Genomic DNA, 21050 nt, shown 5'->3' with positions numbered 1-21050 from the left:
GGTCAAAGAAGGTTTTAACTGATTCAATGCTTTCATGGTTTGTCCAATCAAGTTTGTCAATATTAGGTGCTTGTGGTAGCCACAAAAAGCCATGAATGTGGGCAGAGCCTCAGTGTTTCCATTCATATCTATACCAATGGTCAATGGCATGCAACTATTTGACAATGACTTCATCACGGAAGATCTGAAATCTTAGGTGCAAGTATAAAGTTGTTATATGCAGGTTATTGACTAAATTATCAATATATTGCCTTCTATTGGGTTGTAAAGTATTTGAGTGTGGTTTTGGGAACATTTTATGCAAAACAGGTCATTTTATTTCAGCTGAGCTTAGCATAAAGAAAAGCGTTGGTGGACCTAACTGTTCTATCATTGTGGTAAGATCTCTACGGATTTTCTCCAAAATGCACGTGTGTCACGCAAGGAGGCAGCATATCACATGATGTGATTTGGTAATTCATTTGATGGTGTGTTCTATAAGTGCTCTCTTATAGCATGAAGGTTGACTGGAAGAGAATCTTCTAAATTTGTCTTTATGAAAACAACAGTTGATTGCTGAGATTGATGCATCCTCATAAGATTATAGATATAATATTTGAAACGGACATGCTGGCCAAATCTTTGATCGTAATATTTTATTAAGTGCAAAGCATATTCATGTAAATGTACATGTTTTGTTCTATCTTGAAGTGGTAAAGCCAATCCATTAGGAAATAATGTTGGGAATGCCATTGTAAGTAGAACTTTTGTATTGTACTCATTGATAGGTGATGAACTGATTTGTGGCCAAGGGACAACATTGTTGTCGGTATTATTCAGATGTAGGATTGTCTTGATTGCATCCAATTCAGGAAATGGGGATGGAAGTCATGGAATAAATGAAGAAGTGTTTTCTATTACTTCTTTGTCATTGTTCATGTTGGCTACATCAACATTTTCTTGTATTGGTTCTTCTTGAGGTGAAGCCACTGAATGTAAAAGTCCTGAAATGTCAGTGCTGGATTCAGGCAATAGCTATAGTGCATCTAAATTGATGACTACATCTTTATAGTATTGGTCATGCTTAATTTTGTAAGTCAATGCATTCATGTCGTGATACCTATTAACATAATAGTCATAAGTTAACCCTTCTAAATTAGTTCTATAGACAATAAGGATTTCTAAATGTTGAATTTTGTGTGGCAAGGACAACACAGTTTTTGAAATATCTCGTGGGAAGTTAATTGCGTGACCTGAATACTTATACTGCCCTCCCCTTGCATGAGTAACTTGCAAAACAGGAGCAATCCTTGCCATGAGCATTTCTTCTACTTGAGAAAGACACTTTAAAATATAAGGTTGCTCACCTGGGTTCATATTGTTTGATGAAGAGAAATGGTGAATTCCTCTCTTAGCAGAACATCTCATGCATATAACTACATGGTTGACATTTTTAATAGTCATGCCCACATAGCTTTCTCTACAAACAGAACATGCCTCTATGAGCTCCAACATATCAAATTTTTTTCGGAAGTTAGATAAAGTGTGTAGGAATGAAGGAGTCTGTAGGGTGAGTTCAGGAGCAATTGAATGTGTTTGGGGCACATTACTTGGCCGAGGGTCATTGGCTTCTATTTGTAATAGAGTGTGTGAGTTACTATCAGATGTTTGATGTGCACGACGCTTCATTTGCCGTTTGTTGGAGATATTGCCTCTATTTTGTGCATAGTAAGTTCTACTTGTTTGCTTCCTCCTGCATTCGATGGCATCGCCTTGTTGGGTGGAAGGTTCAATAGATATCTAATAGTTGTAAGAGAATAGAGGTGTGTTAGAGTTCTAACAATTGAATAGAGAAAGCATTGAAGCATGTATGACAAAAAGCATACAATTACTTTCTCTTGTTTTAATGGAACTGTAAGAAATTTAAGGCATGTACATAGGCATATAATATATAATTCTGAAGTTAGATATTTGTATATAGATAAATACGTGTGTATATATATGTACTTGAAAATATATACATGCATACATACATATGTATATAGATATATGTATGTATGTAAATACATTTATAATTTCGCTGAGGCATATACATATATATAAATACGTTTAAATCTATATAAAGTCATGTAAGAAGTAATATATGTTTTTTTGTGCATTTTTTTTGGTGCATACAAACGCTCTTGGATTGTTATGTATACCGATGCTTGGTTGAATCGTATTCAGAAACATATGGAAATTGAAAACTGGTTAATTTAATCTGCAATGTTCTTCTGTTTAGTTTTGTGATGGTCATTTTGTTGTGAATTATATTTGTTGTGCAAGACTTCAATTTACTAACATCTACTTTGCTGAGTGCAGAGTTTACCTATGGGATTTTTTCCCAAAGTCATTATTGAAATATACATATACATAGATATATATAATTATATATACATACACATGTATGTATATATATATACATCAATGAAATATGTGTATATATGTATACATAGATATGCACATATATAAATATATATAGATATGCACATATATAAATACATGTTATATATATATGTGTGTGTGTGTGTGTACAAATATATATATATATTTTTGTACACACACACACACACATATATGCACATGTACAAATATATATAAATAAAAAAAAGCAAGATCTGTAGAAATAGATATGCACAAATAGAAATACATATATTTGTGTATATATGTATAAATTTTCTATATATATTTATTTAGAGATACATATATATGTACATATCTTTATATTGTATTTTGTATGTAGAAATACACATAAGTATGTTTATATCATACAGAAAGAGTGTAATCAAAGATAAAAATGCAAGCAAAGAAATGAATAGGAAAGTGCGTTGACTTTTAGAAGGATCATAATCAAAGAACTAATTGAAGAAAAAATTGCAACGTATGAAAGGAATAGAAAACTGCAATGTTAGTGTTTCTTAAATATGAACAGTAAGTACTTATATATGAAAGAAATCTGAAGGAAACCAAATTTATTCTGGAAGGTAAGTAACCAACATACATGAGTATGCAGTCTCTATATAGGAATATACATAAGCATGTTTACATCATAGACGAAGACAACAATTAAAGCTAAGAATGCAAGGAAATGAAGGTATAGAAAAGTGTGCTGACTTTGTAGAAGCATCGTAGTTGAAGAAAGTAATTGATGAAAAATTATTAATGTATGAAAGGAACAGAAAACTGCAATTTTTAGATAAATGTAAATATGTAATTCTACACCAAAACATGAATAGTAAGTACTTAATTATGGGAGGAATCTCAAGGAAATCAAAATTATTCTACACCAAAATATGAACAGTAGGTACTTATATACGGGAGAAATCTCAAGGAAATCAAATTTATTCTGCAAGGCAATTAACCAACATAGATGAGTATGTAGTTAAACATATTGTGCAATGCAACGACGAATACTTCCAAAAGAGTTTGAAACCTTGTATAGTTAGTTGTCCATGTACATATAAATTTATCTATATGCAAAGATGCACATTCTTAGTGTTGAATTTGCGATTGCAGATGTCAATATTGACATGCGTGTATGCATTTTTAAATATGTAAACATAGATGGATATTGTAGATATGAATTTTCTATTATAATATCTATGCATACATAAATGGACTAATTTTAATTGTAATATGATGTGCAAAACTAATAAGCATGACAACGGGAAAGTTTATGTGATAAGGAAAGAATTGCAAAGAAATAACAGTGAAATTTTAATGCAAGCAGTTATATATGTAAGAAATATATATATATATATATATATATATATATATATATATATATATAAAAGTACTTTTCTATCCATAGAAATTAATCGTGCATATTTGTAAGTACAATTATTTCAACATACAAAGAAAGGTCTACATAATGTAGGATTGAAAGGAAAAGCGATAAGGTTATTAAGACATCCAAATGTAGAGCTATGTATAAGATTGTACTAATACAAAATATGTGAAATTTGGAATGTAATAAGTGTTTTATGAACCACAAGCGTTGTAATTAGGCAGGATGCCTAGTATAGCTAAGCCTGTGTAGAGAGGCGAGCGATCTCTGCAAGTAACCCATCGCACTCAGTTTTATAATCAATAGAGCAGATTTTGTTGATTGTAACCTTCATCTTAGGTTCAGATTTGTATGTATCAGTAGAAACTAGCAGAGTGAATGAGTAACAATGTGAAATAAGTGTATTAGTGATAGAGAAAGGTGTTTGTGTTGCTGTGGCACCATTTTGCAGTGCGCAAAGCTCTTTTACAATTTTCTTTATCAATTGAGTTCCGACCTCATCAAAAGCAGTTGCCCAAACAGTTCCTGTTACATCTTGTAGTTTCATTGGTAAAAGGTAACTGTAATTGCATTTTGACATGGTCGTTTCACATCTAGGACAAAACCATGAATCATCAACCTGTTGAGTGCATTTTTTTTTACAAGGTTTTCCATTTACTTTCAGTGGACAAGTTGCGTAATAGAAAGTTTTATTTGTTACGTTCACAAATCTCAGAACAACAAGTAAAGTGGTTTGAATTATTTCTGGTTTGACACTCATACGTTCAACGATTGATGAAATAGTCATCCTAGTGTATTTACCATCAATGTGAGTAAATCCTATAGAGAAATCTTAGAGTATGCAATGAAAGATTTCCTCTTAACATTAGGGGTTCTGCCTTTGGGAAAGTAGGATTAATATGTAATGTTGTTGCAGATGTCATGTTAACAATCTTCCCATTAAAATACCCCACACGACCATTTACATACAACAAGTATAAGAACACCATTAGGGGTTAACATATTTTTAAAATCTCATCCTCTTTGTTTTGATGGTGGACCCCATTGATTGACATCAATTGTTGAGCCAGAGAGATCATTAATTCTAACAACTCACTTCTTTGTTTCACTGCCATCTTTCCTATGGATTGGAATGATATCTCCAACATGTACAATAACACCAATGATATCAACTAAAGTATTATTAGTTAGGTAAACCACTTCACTAACAGGGATGAAAGGGGAGTGGACTTGACCTGGTTCATCATCATGGGTGCAACATTTTAATATGTAAGTGTCAGGTAGGATGATCTCTAAATGGTTGTTCAATTTATTGTATCTCGTGTTTGTCTCCTTAATGGACCATTTAGAAATGACATAGTGAGCACCTACCTCCACACGATCATAATGTAGTTGAGCTATTTCGTCAAAACATGTAACTTTAACTTCACAACCCTTAGTGTCGACAATGTCAAAACTAAAGATGTAGCCATTCTTAGTAGCTGTATTGTATGACCGTATTGGTCGTTTATCAGTAACTTTGCCTTTGATTGTCCATTTGTTTTGGTACGGATTTAAACTTTTGATTGGGCTTATGTTTTCTGAGGTTTCACTTTGTGGGGATGGTAATGCAACAACAAACTGAAGGGAACGTTTAGAGGATGATGGTGTTTCTTGGCTCATAATTTTTGGTTGTTGTTCTTTGAAAAAGTATGCCAGTTTACCAAAGAATCGACAATCATTTTGTTTGACTTGTAAAATAAGTATTATAGTAGTCTTGTAAAATGAAAAAACTTTTCTTTAACTTTCTATGGATTGTAGCTGGAAATGATTAAATAGAAAAGAAGGATATTGTATTTAATAAACATAATATCTTTCCTACCTTGTGTTCCATACATATCTGCAAGTATAACTGGACAACAAAACTATCGAGCCTATTTTTAGAGCATCTGAATCTATCAGATTGGCATACTTAGAAGGCAAAATTGCTAATTGCATGTATGTGCCATCAGGCAACACTAGTTTATATTTGTCTGTGTCATCTTTAGTACCCTGCATTTTCTAGAATGATAAAACTTGGAGTAATGTTGAAGGAAGCTCACCCACAACATTGATAGATTGAATTGCACATGGGGCGGGGGCATACTCTTGGGCAATTTCCTACAAAAAGGTAATATCAATATTGAGGACTTAATGTGAAGGGCTACGAAGACATATATCTGATCATTCCTTAACGTATAGTTTATTGTTTTGGAGTGTATGCAATTAAAGAATCTAAATTACAGAATGCTTAACTATATTTGTGTATGTTAGAAAAAAGGGTGCATGTTAAAATGGAAGGGATGGAATAAAAAAAAAGTTATACTATGAAAGTAATGACAACAAAGTTGTGTTTTTGAAAATGTATGATGTATTAGCTTACTGAAGTATCCATTGCGGATTGCTGTACAGATTCAGAGGTGGTTGACGCAGATGACATTTTGGATCGAGATCTTTAAATTTGAGAGGAATGGCAACACTAAACGTACATGCCAGAACAAGTTATTAACAAACAATTAATTTTTTTTGTACGTATAAGTTTAATTTATTGGAAGAATGTAATATTGTACATATTATCCTCAAATAAAGCTATTGACACGTAAAGATATGTTCATAAATGAAAAACTTAATGAGTTGGAAATTATTTTGCATCTTTGAAAAAAATTACAGAAAAGGAGGCAATCGTATTTGCAGGGAACAAAGATGTACATTTCAAGAGAAGGACAATTTACCTATTTCTTAGAGTAGAAACGGTTTCAGATTCAGTTTGAGGAAAGGAGTCCTGTCGTCTGGACTGGTATATTGCCTTGCAGAATAAATTTGATTTTGATCCTATTATGACATTAAAAATATTCTATTAGAAGTCATTGAACGACATAATGGATTGAGAAATTATGTGTCGAGGATAAGTACCTAGCTAAATCCTAGTGAATAGGAAAGTTGTAGACCAAAAATAATGCATATTTTGTAGTCTATTGTTTTTTTTTCTCAATCAGATGATATAGATTCTGAAATACAATAAATAACTTTGTTGATTGCATGTGAGGTTTCATACCATTATATTTTGACCGACTATAAATGTTATTCGGTTGTAATTTTAACACGACTTTTAATGTTTGGAATGTGAAGGGGCATCATAAATTTGAATACACATATGAATGCATTTAGGTATTCATCGGGATGGAACAAGAGGAAACTGAAAAATTAATATAAACAAAAGCAAAACTGAATCAACATTTTGGTGCATGGATATTTCTATTATATTACTTATAATAGGGATACGAATACAAAAAATCAAAGTTCCAATTTATGATTGACACATATAACAATCAAGTACGAGGATTATGAAGATTACTTTGAATCTCAAAATATAATCAAAAGATGAGTTAATCCGACAAAAGACTGACTAATTAAACATAGACAGTATCTACCCATGCAATGATCTAGGTACTTTTGAATATTTATTCCCAATGCCTTAGTAGCAATGATGAAAAGGTAGGGGAAGAGAGGATACCCTTGACATAAATCTCTTCCTTCAGAGAAGTAACCTTGAGGAGAGTCATTAACCAACACAAAATAAGAAGGGGTCATCATACAATCTATCAACATTTTCACAAATCTATTTTTAAACCCATATTTCTTAAGGACCTTAAAAAGGAACTGCGAGTAGACTCCATCATATACTTTTGATATATCTAATTTAAAATCATACCAGATTTCTTATTGGACTCCATAGAATGAATTAGTTCATGAGTGCTAAAAGTCACACCCATAATATGTCTTCCTTTAACAAACCCTTTTTGGTTAGGGGAAATTATCTTATCCAAAACCATTTTTAGTTTATAAACTAGAAACTTGGAGATAATCTTATATAAGGTGTTGCATAGATTGATTGGTTTGAAGTCTTTAATAGAAGTAGCATTCTCAGATTTTGGAATCAAAGTAATAAAAGTTGCATTAACCTATTTAAGCAATTTGCTAAATCTAAAAAAATCTTGAACAATATTAAAGAGATTATGAGCGATCACATCCCACAAATCTTGGTATAAAGATAATGGGAACCCATCCATCCATGGAGCTTTTAAGGCTTCAAAAGAGAACACAACATCTTTGACTTCTTGGAAGGTCATAGATCGAGTCATGCTTTTCATATCGTGTTCATCAATGCATTGAGGTATAACTTCCAATATTTTCTCAATATCCTCATTAAGGTTATTTTTGTTGGGTTGAAAATTGGCAAAAAAAGAAACAACAATCTTATATCTCTCTCTCCTTTATATAGCCATTGTACCATCTTCCTTTCAAAAACTTTGAATTTTAATCCTTCTCTTGTGTTTCATAGTGGATTGATGAAACAATTTAATGTTTTTGTCTCTTTTAGTAAGCCACTGGATCCTTGATTTTTGTTTCCAAAAACCTTCCTTCTCTTTTGACAATTTGAACCATTGAGTTTTCAAATTCTTTTCCTCCAAATAGAGATTCATGACATCATTATCATTATCCAATTTCATAATATGTTGATGTATTGGTGAAATGAAATTAGGGTTTCACCAATTAAGATAATGAAACCACTAATCTTACCAAATTAACCAATGCATTAAAAGAGGGGTAAATCCAATAGATCTACCCACAATTCAATTAGGAAACGGGCTGAGATACTGATTAGATTTACTTGCTTATTTTCCTTGACCTTTTTGAGTTGAAATTGGATTCAAAATGTGAAATTAAAGTGAAACAATAATAACAAAGTGTTACAAATGTCAAACAAAGCCACAAACTAAGATCTGAGCAGAACAAGAGGATTGGAACCTATTGTTTGAAATTTAGATTGAATTGTCAAATCCACGGTGATAGGTCACCATGATCTTGTAACTCTATAACAAGTGAGTGGGGTATTTTCTAGATTAGGAAGATAGACAAGATCCACTATCGAAAGATCAAGCAAAATTCTCGAGACCGTCGTGGTAGATTGCCTTGATCCTCCACTTTTCTCTCTTTCAAAATAATGAACTTGTTCATCGTCATCAATTTGATTGGAATCTTTGATTGCAACTCTTGAATCAATCTCTTACATTCAGGAGAGAGAGAGAGAGAGAGAGAGAGAGAGAGAGAGAGAGAGAGAGAGAGAGAGAGAGAGAGATGGTTGTGCGTAGGGGTTTGCCTTGGGTCAAACTTTGGTTTAGGAATTAACCTTGAAATTGAAATGATATTTGTAAAGGAAATAGAATTAAATTGCAGCAAGATGCGTTCCTTTGGAGGGAAATGATAGACCTAAAATTGAATGGTTGTAATTGAATTGTATACCTTGATGAAGATTGCTTGAATCATCACACAATAATTTTAGGATGTCATGTAGAATGTCTTCATATAATTTTGATCATGGATGCCATCTTGAAAGCTTGAACTTAATTAAACCTCTCCTGCAATGCTTGATTAATGCTTGATTTCTTGCTCACTTGTGTGGAAGAGTGTAATTGAGATCTTAGACTTTGTTGGGTTTCAAATGAGAGGGGTAGGCCTCCTTTTATACTTAATCGTCCAAAAATTCTTAGAGCAGGCCGACACAAGACCTAAATTCTTGCCCACTTGATGTGACTATTTTGAGGACCAAATTTGGACCTATTTGAGAGGACTAGGGTGCTTTGGTGCCATGGTCTTGAGAATCAAGACTCATAATTGGGGAAGAGATGGGAGAGAAAGTGAAAATGTAGGTTTGTGGGAGGTGTGAGTAGAATCAAAGTAGTCGTTCAACATCAAATATAGAATGCCAAGGTGAGGTGTAGGTGCAGATGAAATTGTATGTGGATACAATCTACGACACTACATTTAGTCCCCACTTTAGAAAAAGTATGAGACTACACCCATACTCACGGCAAAGTACAAATTCACATTGAAAAACATTTACCAAGACACTAAATAAACAAGACAAGATAAGCCCCTAGGGACTTTAGGATCTCACTACTCTAATATTGAGATAAAAGGTACAACACATGAGAGGGGAAAAGAGCATGACTATACTAGATTAGTAAGATTTGCTTACTACAAGTCATGAAAATAAAATACCAAATTACAAAAAAAAAAGGCTCTCTATGCAAAGTAACTTAAATATTGAAAACATGTTATTAGTGTGTGCATAAAGTGTAACATTGAGCGGAGTGTTTGCCCGAATGTTAAAGTGATTGCATACATCTTATTGAGAACAATTGCTTTAAGGTAGCATGCATCCAAAAGGAAAGCACATTACCACAATGAGATGCCCCCAAGAAAGGATAAATAAAAGGATAATGGTCACAAAACATATAGGAAAATGCACATAAGGGATCCGCTAATTCCAAAGTCAGTAATGTACTTGTGATAAATAATGTATCTCAATGATGGTTGTATTAAATTGACCTCATCCCTCAAAGGCAGTGGAACTACGAACAAAATGGAAGAAGAGGACAAGAGATAACAAACAAATGTCCTTTTTAGTCAACATGGAAGAGACCAAAAAGAGGATCTCAACGCTTTGCATTGTCCCCGAGTAGACAACATAAGAGAACATTTACGAACAATAGCACAAGTATGACAGTAACATAGAGATGAAATATAGAAGAATTAAGATACACATAGAGGAATGTCACAACATATTCGACCTCTTTATTACCTTACACTAATAGAGAACAAGGGTCATCCAAAGAGATGCTAGCATAAAACAAAAGCATATCAAGGAACACATCACGGGGGAAGCACATTACAAACAAGAAAACACATGAAAGAGAATTTCGACAACACGAATGAAGCTAGTCGAGCAAATCATTTGCCTCCCAATCTTGCTTAACATCTATAATGGTGGAGCGTTAGGGTTAAATTAAGATAATCAAACCACTAAATTACCTAGTTAACCATTGCATTAAAGAGGAGTGAAATCTAAAATATCTAGCCTTGAAAGACTGAGATGTTGATCAAATTCTTGGTTCCTTTGGTAGGGGCTTTCTCCCCCTTAAGTTGAATTGAATTGGATTGTTGAAGATTAAGGCAAAATAGATGATTATTTAAAACATTAAGTAGAAACAATGAGCTACAGATGTCATACGGAGATACCAACTTGGATCAAGGCAAAATAAGGTATCATGCATCTGTTCTGAAAAGTCTAGCCTGATTTTTGTGACTAGGTAGTATTAATTCGTCATGGTCCTCTAAATTTCTCTTTATCAAAAGTTGAACTTGTTTGTCTTTGTGAATTCTGTTGATCCTCCCAAGTGCATCTTTGTACCTATTTCCTACACATAGAAAGAGGGAAATTGTTGGGAATAGGATTTTGTCTAAGCCAAACCCCGATTTAGGGATTAACCTTGAATGAAATAATGCAAATACTAAAATAAATGTTGAATAGATATACCTCCGATCTGCAATTGTTGATGATGATGCTTTTCTCTTTGAATGTGACCACAAATGTTGTATGGAATGGCATGACAAATACAAAACCCTAATCACACATACATGCTTGCATAAGAATTGACATGACTTTGCCCCACAATGCTTGATGATGAATATGCAACTTTGAAGGTCTTTGAAAATGCTTGTTAATGAATGCTTCATAGATGCATGAATACTTTAGGTAGGATGTGGATACAAAAATGAATTGATAGGATGTCTTTATATAGGGGTTTCTAGGTAAATTACCAATTAGGTCGACCTCCAATGGTCGTGTATAGCCATGAGGATGAATTCTTGTCGGGGAAATATAACACCTGCCCTATTTCAAATTTGGACCCTTTTGAGGGGGACCATGACATTTTAGGGTTCCATGGTCTAGACCAAGATGTATCACGCCTGGGTCCCATTGCAAAGGGGACCAAAATAAGGTACCAGAGAGGTGGGTACCACTCTATGGAACCCAAAAATAGGTTGTTCATGACACCAAAGCTGGGTAATTAGCACAAATCAGACCAAGAGAGGGGATGAGGATAGATCACACTAAAGTGGAAGCAAAAAAATGAGGTATAAATTGGATTGGTGATAATTTATGACACTACATTTAGTCCCCACTTTGACGAGAGTATGAGCCTATGCAAATACTCATGATAAAGTAGATGAAAAATGTGAGAGAGGAGCAATCAAGAGCGCAATCACAAGAAGTATAAGACATCACTAATTTGGAGGAATCAAGACCCCAATCTTAGGATCTTAACTCACACAATCCCATGCAAGGGCACATGAAACAAGACAAAGACAAAAAGGAAAACAAAAGGCAATCAAAGACAAAGAGGCAAAGGACACACAACACAAAAGCTAAAAACCAAAACAAGACCTCAAGTCAACTAACTGAAGAGACCTCGATAATCAAAATGTATCAACCACTAATACCATTCTTGAAATGTTGTCATAAGAGCACAAGCAATCACATGAAAAGAGAAAGAGCATGCATCAAATCATAAACTAAAAATAGCAAAGCCATGAGCCCATGATGAGAAGAAAAGAGAGGCATGGATATCACACTCTAGTTGTGTTTTTCTAGGTGATCCATGAGAAGAAAAGTGAGAGACGACGTGGATATCACATTCTAGTTGTGTTTTACTAGGTGATCCATGTTGGGAGGAGAGACGGAAGAGTCTAGCTAAGTTTTGCTAGTTCTACTCATCTTAACATGTATTCAATTGTCTGGTTTCAAGTATTTAGCATCCCATATAAGAGTTTGTTTTCTTTGGTTTCGAGAATGCAAAAACCTGTGTAAGACATGAAATGAAAATATAAATGCAAATGTGTGTTTGGTATGGAGAACATCTTAACATGTATTCAATTGTCTGGTTTCAAGTATTTAGCATCCCATATAAGAGTTTGTTTTCTTTGGTTTCGAGAATGCAAAAACCTGTGTAAGACATGAAATGAAAATATAAATGCAAATGTGTGTTTGGTATGGAGAACATCTGGTGTAAGAGTTTGTTTGCTCTGGTTTCAAGCATGTGTAACCTCGTGTAAGATAAATATATGCCTAACTTCAAGGACATCTCGTGTAAGAGTTGGTTTGCTCTATTTTTGAGAATGTGCACCCCGTATAAGACATATGTAAATGTTGCATCTAGTTTCGGGCATGAAACATCTCGTGTAAGGTTTTGTTTTCTTTGGTTTCGAGAATGAACACCCTGTTTAAGACATGCAAAAATATAGCACAATATGGTACAAAGAGGGCAATATGTAATAACCCCCCCTGCTTAAGATTTCAGCATGGTCCTATGTTGATGTCCGAAGGAAGCTAGAAACAAGGATACCCTATTGGAATCTGAAGTCCAAATTGGATTTCCATCTTGTAGTGGTTGAGTCATCATGGATTGCCCACTAGTGCGTCGGTAGACGACATGTTGTTAGACGTCCTGCTAGAGGCACAATATTTTTAAACTTACTATAAATAGAAAGTTTTGTTAGGAAACTTACTATAAATAGTAATTTCGACACGTGTTTTACATGTAGTTGTGCGAGTCATACTTATTATATTTAGTAAGTTGTCTTCAAGTAGGACTTTGCAACTCGGTTGTTTTAGGTTGCTCGAAGTCATGTTTTGATGTACAATTTTAGATTGTTGTAACTCTAATTCTTGAGATGAAAGATAATTTCTTGGTGGTTTTTTACTGGTATATTTTTACCAAGATTTTTCATGTAAATATGTGTGTTATGCGCTATTGTTCTTCTTTTTTAATTTCTACACTTGTTATTTTCTTCACATCTCTTCCCATCCATCTCTCTCCTTCTTCCTCTCCCCCTCCCTCTTCATAGATCTCTATACATATATCTATTTTCCTCCCTATCTATATCTCTTTGTATTTCTTCTTTCATATCTCCCTCTTTGTCTACCCTTGTGTCTCTACCTCTCTATACCTCTATATATTACTTCCTATCTCTATCTTTCTATCTCTCCCCCTCTCTCATTATTTCCCTCTCATCTCTATTTTTATCTATACCTTCCTCTCTATCTCGATCTTCCCCCCTCTATCTCTCCCTCTTTTAATCCCTATCTTGTCCTCTCTCTCCTCTTTCCCTATTGCAAAACATTTCTCCATTAAGACTTTTGTTGCACAAACAAAATCAACTGTTAAATGGCCTATCAATTGATCTCTTATACTACACAAATGTATGCAAAAGACAAACCAAAATATTTCCTAATTGACCTTGACCTTCTACACCTTTTTGACATACCCATTGCACACCGAGGTGCAAATGCTAGTTATACTAACACTATTTAATACCTTACACGTTGCATAGATTTGTCAAAGATATTTTGAATACTGCCTAGAATAACTAATATAATATCCAATCTTCCTTCAAACATAAAATTATTTTTTATTTAATTTGAATAAAAATAAAATAAAATAAATAAATCCGTTGGAAGTCATCGATATCAAACTTCTTGCCCGCCACTCCCCGCAGCTCGTGATGGATGCAGATTGATATTGGTAAATTGGATCCTTCCAAGATGATGTGTATGAAATGCACGGAATTCAACATTAGGCAACGAGAGAACGCCAGCTAGGCACAGGTCAACATCGTCAGATCTTTTCAATCCACTTCAGTAACGAATTTCATCGCAATTTTTTAAGTTAAAAGAACGCTAAAAAAACCGCTAAGTTCGAGATTAATCGATTCTGGTATATGCCTGTTGATGAGTTCGAATCTCATTCCCACTTTTCATTCCGTTAAAAGAAAAATCATGGCAATATCAAGCGCATACCAGTTTTTGCTGCCAACGAATTACGCCAGAAACGAAAGCGCGCTGTCATTTTCACCGAGAATTCGCCATCTGAACAACCTTAGCAGCTGCCGCTTGGTAAATGCGGAGAGAAAACTTCGACTGGGAATGAGAGGCAGCAGCATTTTGGCCAAGGATTTTGCTGATTATGAAATAGGAGAAGCTTTGCCTGAAGATTATGGGGAGTTTTATCCTCGTAAGGATCCTTCGGAGCGCAGAAGGGCGGGGATTTTGCTGCATCCTACCTCTTTGCCAGGTCCCTACGGAATTGGTGAGCTCGGCCAAGAGCTTTTCAACTTCCTCGATTGGCTTGAAACTACCGGCTGTAAAGTCTGGCAGGTATTTTTTTTTCCAGTTTTGTTTTGTTCGCTGCAGTCTTTATGTTGACAAGCTTATTTTTCTTCTTTAGAATTTAAACTTCTTCACGTTTGGACGTATTTGTTTGAGGTCAGCTGGCCTTGATGTGTTTGACCTAGGTCTTAATTTGCCTCTGGTTAGTTTGGGAGATCAAGAAAACAGAACAAACGAGCCTTGTAGTGTTGCACCCATACGAAATATACAATGAGTGTTTAAGTTTAAAGCTAATGACTACTATTGTCCCAAGTTGAAGTCATGGTCAAGTCTTTTCCAGTTCGTTTTCTTGTCCTTTGTGGCTCTTTTCTGAATGTTCACAGGATTATGGAATGGAGCTCTTCAAATGATTTGATATGATGAAAAAGGGGAGGTTACTGATGTGTTTGACCTAGGTCTTGATTTGCCTCTGGTTAGTTTGGGAGATCCAGAAAACAGAACAAATGAGCCTTGTAGTGTTGCACCCATACGAAATATACAATGAGTGTTTAAGTTTAAAGCTAACGTCTACTATTGTCCCAAGTTGAAGTCATGGTCAAGTCTTTTCCTTCGTTTTCTTGTCCTTTGTGGCTCTTTTCTGAATGTTCACAGGATTATGGAATGGAGCTCTTCAAATGATTTGATATGATGAAAAAGGGGAGGTTACTGATAGCAAAGATTGGAGCTCAAGCACATCCTGTAAAAAGGAGATTTTCAGGGCCAATCTTGGAGTTCAGGCACACACTTGGCCAATAAAAGTATGCTGGGATGCACTTTTATCTTCAATGGTTAACTTCCATGCTAATATTGTGTGATTTAGAACATTGAGTCATCCTTCCTTCTGGGTCATGCAATTGCATTTACTTTGGGGTTAGTTTCTCGCAAATTGCTCAGATTAGAGTTATTTGCCGGCACCTTACCTTCTGTCCCGTGATCATGAAGGCATTGTTGTCATTTCAATGTTCTAGTTGCACGTTTTGAATGTCCCTGCCAGTGATATATTTCCGATATTGGGATTTAGGTTACTTTTCTAATGCCAACTTCTTAATTGTGCAATTTTGGGTATATTTCCACTTATTCCATGCCCTGTCGTGTGAATATGAAGTCCTTTAGTACCTTAAATCCCTTTTATGCGTTTTAACGCTTGTTGCCACGAGTTTTCCTTCTGTCACATGATTAACTTCATTCTGCCTAACATTTCTCTGTAATTCATGTGATTATTGATATTCTGCCACTTGCTTTTCCTTGGTCACGTGAGTGTATTCTCTTTGCCTACGTTTGCACCCTACGTGCGATTTTGCTACTTAAGCTAACTCTGAATACCCCAGTCTTGAATCAAGCAACCAGATCTGTTAAGCCATCAGAAACTGCTTTGATTGTGCCCCATAATTGTTTATGTTGTCAATTGCCTTGTTGTTTGATTAGAGTTTTTGAAGCCGTCTTGAACTAGAGTTGCCATTGCTGCATTTGAACTCTTTTAACACTTCAAACTTTGCCTTACGTGATTTACCTGCTTACTCTGCTGTAGAGGATGCCAATCTCAATCCCTTAATGCCATTATCTGCTCTTCAGTGTCGCTGACTGGAAGACTGCCACGCACTGAATAAGAGAAGGAGGACAAGTGCAAGTGATATAAATACACAATCATTCATTTTATTGAAGCCAAAACTGGTCGGCCACAATTTTAGGCAATATTAGGTTGGTCCTAATTGAATTTGACATATTGTTTTCTGAAATTTCAGTAATCGTGTAACAGTTTACATCATGTTTTTATTGCAAAACTCTTTTTCCATTACTTTCTACCCTTGTTCGACACTTTTCAAAAGAACTTTAGCCAGCGAATATCAATCCTGGTTGTGGCATACCAGTAGAAGCGATCAAGTCATTGAAGGTAGGGTAAAACGCTCCAAAATTGAAGAGATTTTTCTTTACTAGATTTTTAATGCATGTCAAATTCCTTCCTAAGGAAAATGGTTTTATTAAAGCTCAGGTTGCCAGCAACTCTCCACATTTTCTGCAACTTGCCATTGTTGCTTCGCAAGGAGAGGCAAATGATCTAGGAGGATCTGACACTTTGATGGATTTGAATGAAATGGTAGTACTTCATTACATATATTTCTTCACCACTACCTTTAGCACATTGCCTAAAACACGTGTTCACTTTGCAGCACTCTTAACTCCTTTTCGTTTTAATCTCACAACTTTGACAATGACAATGCTATTTTCATTTACAATTTTTCAAGAAAACAAAAAGACATGGGACATGAATGGACAGAAAGTGAGTGGTTGCGGGTCTTGTAACTTCCATGACACTCCTCATCTTTACTCTTGTATAATAATGTAATACAGTTGTTCCTAGACAGAAGAATATAAGACTACAAAAGATAGACACCTGGCAGATACTTTTGCATAAACAATCTTGCAACCTACAGTTTTAGCACAGTGTCTTCTCATTCTTGAATCTCTCTTGTTGTGTGACACTGATATGTACTCTCTAATACATTTGTATTCATTTTTGTGTGTTTTCTCTGGGCACACCTGAGCCCTAGATCACTAACATAGGGTTAACCATTATGTTCTACAACAGGTTTCTGTTTCAGAACTTCAAATAAACATCACTTAGAGTGAGTCCAACCTATCAAGCCAGGTACCATTTTCAGACCTTGGTTTTAGTTGCATACGAAAATTCAAGATGCAAATTCCAAAGGCTATAGTGGAAGACAATCAGATTATGATGTTTCAGTTGTTCTTGAGATGTTGGATTGAAAAAGATGTTTCATGGCATCCTTCATTTTGCATTTATATTAGCCAGTAATGTTCTCACATGGTTTCACTCCAAATCAGTATTTTAAAGACTTCCATCTCTTGCTGGTTAATATTTGTGGACAGCTTTTGGCTTATATACACTATAGCGGGTTTAGTTTGTAATATTCTCATATCAATATTCAATGTATTTATCTTTATGTTTGAATAAAACTAGCACTGGTAATGGCTTTAGTGTCCAAAGTAAGTAATTGCATTTATCACTAACTCAATTTGTGTAGCAAGATTGAATATAGGTAATTGGAGCTATATGTGTTGCATGAAGTAATACTATTGAAATTTATTTGTTTCAAGCTTCTTCAATCCATAATGTTAAATAATTATGTTTTTCAAAGACAGGTGTCTACACAAATTTATCACAAAAATATATTTGTTCTGATAATATATTTTTAAATTGATTTCAACAAGGAGGTTTTGATAGTGCCCTTCCAATCATATGTTCTCATCTGAAAATGTCTAATTCGTTTTTCCTTGCTTTTAACAATATTAAAATGTTATATTTTAATTTCTTTTGACACTGTTTTACTTCTTCTGATCTAAAATTTACTATACTACAGGTCCTTCCTCTTGTACCTCCAGGACGAAAGTTTGGTGAAGATGGCTCTCCTTATGCTGGACAAGTATTGCTTCAATTTGAATACTTATATTCTTATAGGGATTAACATTGGAGTATTTTCTTTCTTATAGGGAACCCCAAAGGATTTGATTCATTTATTTTTTAGGAAATTTGAAGCCAAATGGATAATTAGCTAAGAGATATTTTTAATGTGAAAAGTATATACCTTCCAATACTGTAGAGTATAGCAACTGGTTACACAGTATCCTTAATGCTTCTGCTTCGAATGTAGGAAAGGTGGGAAAATATTTCTTATTACCATAGTTAACATAGTCTACATCGTTCTTATATCAGCAAACCTGAAATTTGACTGGTCAACACAATTTTAAAAGCTAACAAATCTTGAGGTGAATGTTGGAAACATTTTCATTTGTGATCTATAAAGTATTCAAGCTGCATAATACTTTAATCTCACTCTGCTCAATTCTTTGACAATTTAGAAGTACCCCTGAATATCTCCTTTACAATGGAATACCACAAGAAAGAGGAGCATGCCTTTTACAAAATACATACTTTTGAAGAGATGAGGCGCCTGAAGTAGATATTGTTCGATATGTATTAGAGATGATCATTTGAGGATAGAAGTGTAGAGGAAAGGACTATTTGTGTGGAATGAAATCCTGTTGTAGGGACATGTCACTATAGTAGAGCTATGGATGAAATAAAGGATAGAGATTTATCCAATGTTTAAGATTAACTAACCTGTAAGTACGATGATCATGTCAATTCATCATGTTAGACATGCAGATTTATGCTTCTCAAGTGCCCCAGTTCTGAACATCTCCAATCTATCCTTTTCTTGGGATAAATCCTATTCCACCTAATCAGCCCAATTATTGTTTTAGGTAACCATCTCTCAAAATCATCAAGAACTCTCTAGGGAGCATGTATTCAAGTATCTTTGTTCACATATCCAAGGGACCAAGAGAGAAGAAAAATGGATATTACCTGGAAGTGGATACCCCCACTCCCCACCCTCTGTACCAAGAATTCATTTGCCATTGGAATTAGAAAGAAACTTCTTGTTTCATGGGCGCCTATCTATGGCTAAAGACAACACCAAGGATGTTGATTTATGACTGACAGAAACCCTTAGGCTTTATTGATATCTTCATGCTGCCAAGCAGATACATCATGCCCATCTTTGGTACTAGATCAGAAAAGAAAGGCAGTCTGTAGGGTTCACAATGGTTCATGAACAAATCTTCTTTAATGAAACCATGGTATCCAGCCTTCAGTCCAATGAATGACCTCCCAAGCACAGTCCTTGACTCAGTTCTATCTACAAATACTAGCAAGTAAATTCTGTAGAGAATCTTCTTTATGCAGGGTCAGTGATTCCATAGCTGAATTGAGTATAGCCTTTGAGCTTATTCTTTACTCAGGGATTACAAACACTGCACAAATCAGCTGTTCCTTGAGATGGAAATTGTAGATGGGAACAACCAATTGATTATGAGAATTCCTTTTTACTTCAGAATTTGCCACTTGCATGAGCATCTAACAAGGGTAAGTTCCTTGTATGCTCCATTATATAAACCTGCTAGGGAGGGAAATAACTCACAAGATTGAGAAGTGGATCCTCACATGCCATATCTAGAAGCTTAATCTCAGGAAGCCAAATATATGAGCAAGAGCAAAGGAAACGAAGTGAACTTCGCTTTCCAGGCAGGGTAATCAGGGACCTCAGATTAGGCTGGAAACTGGAAAGGTATGTGAACAGAAAGCTAAACAGTAGAAGGATAACTAGGTAGTTATATCCACTTCAAATGTTCTCAAATTCTTGTTTTGAAAAATAGACATGGAAAGAAAATCATGACAGCCATGAATCTAGATTTAGCGAACCATGGTAATAAGCAAATCTCCACTTCAAAGAATGAGAACAGATTAATTCAGAAAGGGCAGAAAGAAATCACACTCCTCAACACATGGATATAAAATTTGAGAAGATTATCACAAGAGAGGATAGATCTGTACACACCTCAAGTCTCTCAGATTTGATGCAAAACCAAAGTAGTCATGTCCCAACAGTCAGAATCAGATTGGTTAAACTCAATGCAATATGCAAATAGAATTTTCAGGAAGCAGAGATGTTTCCTGTTTCCCACAAAGTTATAATTACCATACAATATTAGAAATCAAGAGCACACTGGGTCTCATGAAAGGCAAATTTAAAAAAAAAAACTGATCTCTGAGAGCAAGGAAGACCTGACCTTGCTGCAAGAAATCAAATTGACTATTGTAAATTTCCCAATGGGATTCCAAATTCTAGATTAAGATCCAATAGGCAGATCAGGTGGAATGGCTATTCAATGGGATCCCTGTGAATTCCATTTTCCAAACTCTCAAAGCCATTTGTAGGCATTAACGACAGAAATGAGATCTCAAGTTTTATATTGCTAGCCAAATCTTATCAATATATATGCTTATTGTAATGTCCCCATTTTGGGCTCAAGCATTCTGAGAAAATAATTTAATTAATTAAATTAAGTTGTATAAATTAATATTTTCAGGCAACTTATATTTAATTAATTATGCTAATGAGTTTTAATACATTATTTTGATAAGTGACTTTACTTGGCGCCAAAAATAAAATATTAAATATTATAAGTCACTTTATGAGCAAAAAAAAGTATTATTTTAAAAGTGAATTTTTATAATATTTAATTTCGGGAAAAGTGAGTAGTATTTAATTCTGAGAAGTTCCGCACAAAGTTATAAAAGGAGGATTTTGG

The 21050-nt window shown here is 34.7% G+C and overlaps 1 protein-coding gene and 1 long non-coding RNA gene across 3 annotated transcripts in view; both read left to right on the top strand.

Annotated features, from left to right (window-relative positions):
• The first annotated feature begins 14257 nt into the window (after positions 1-14257).
• LOC131029309 (4-alpha-glucanotransferase, chloroplastic/amyloplastic) overlaps positions 14258-21050 on the top strand; it is a 139596-nt gene continuing 132803 nt past the window's right edge. The window contains exons 1-2 of the mRNA XM_057959746.2: positions 14258-14885; positions 18257-18319. Coding sequence (XP_057815729.2) covers positions 14460-14885; positions 18257-18319 — 489 coding nt within the window. The 5' untranslated portion in view covers positions 14258-14459. The remainder of the gene's footprint in view (positions 14886-18256; positions 18320-21050) is intronic.
• On the top strand, positions 14893-16973 carry LOC131029310 (uncharacterized). Of its 2 annotated transcripts, none has more exons than XR_009102754.2 (3): positions 14893-15634; positions 16449-16767; positions 16867-16973. It is a non-coding gene; the product is annotated as an uncharacterized LOC131029310 (long non-coding RNA). The 2 variants fall into 2 exon arrangements; XR_009102755.2 differs by having other exon boundaries at positions 16405-16767.

This window comes from Cryptomeria japonica, chromosome 10, assembly GCF_030272615.1.
Source record: "Cryptomeria japonica chromosome 10, Sugi_1.0, whole genome shotgun sequence".
In the NCBI taxonomy this organism is placed as follows: domain Eukaryota; kingdom Viridiplantae; phylum Streptophyta; class Pinopsida; order Cupressales; family Cupressaceae; genus Cryptomeria; species Cryptomeria japonica.
Note: the sequence above shows the minus strand (reverse complement) of the source record. Positions and strands in the feature narration are given on the sequence as shown.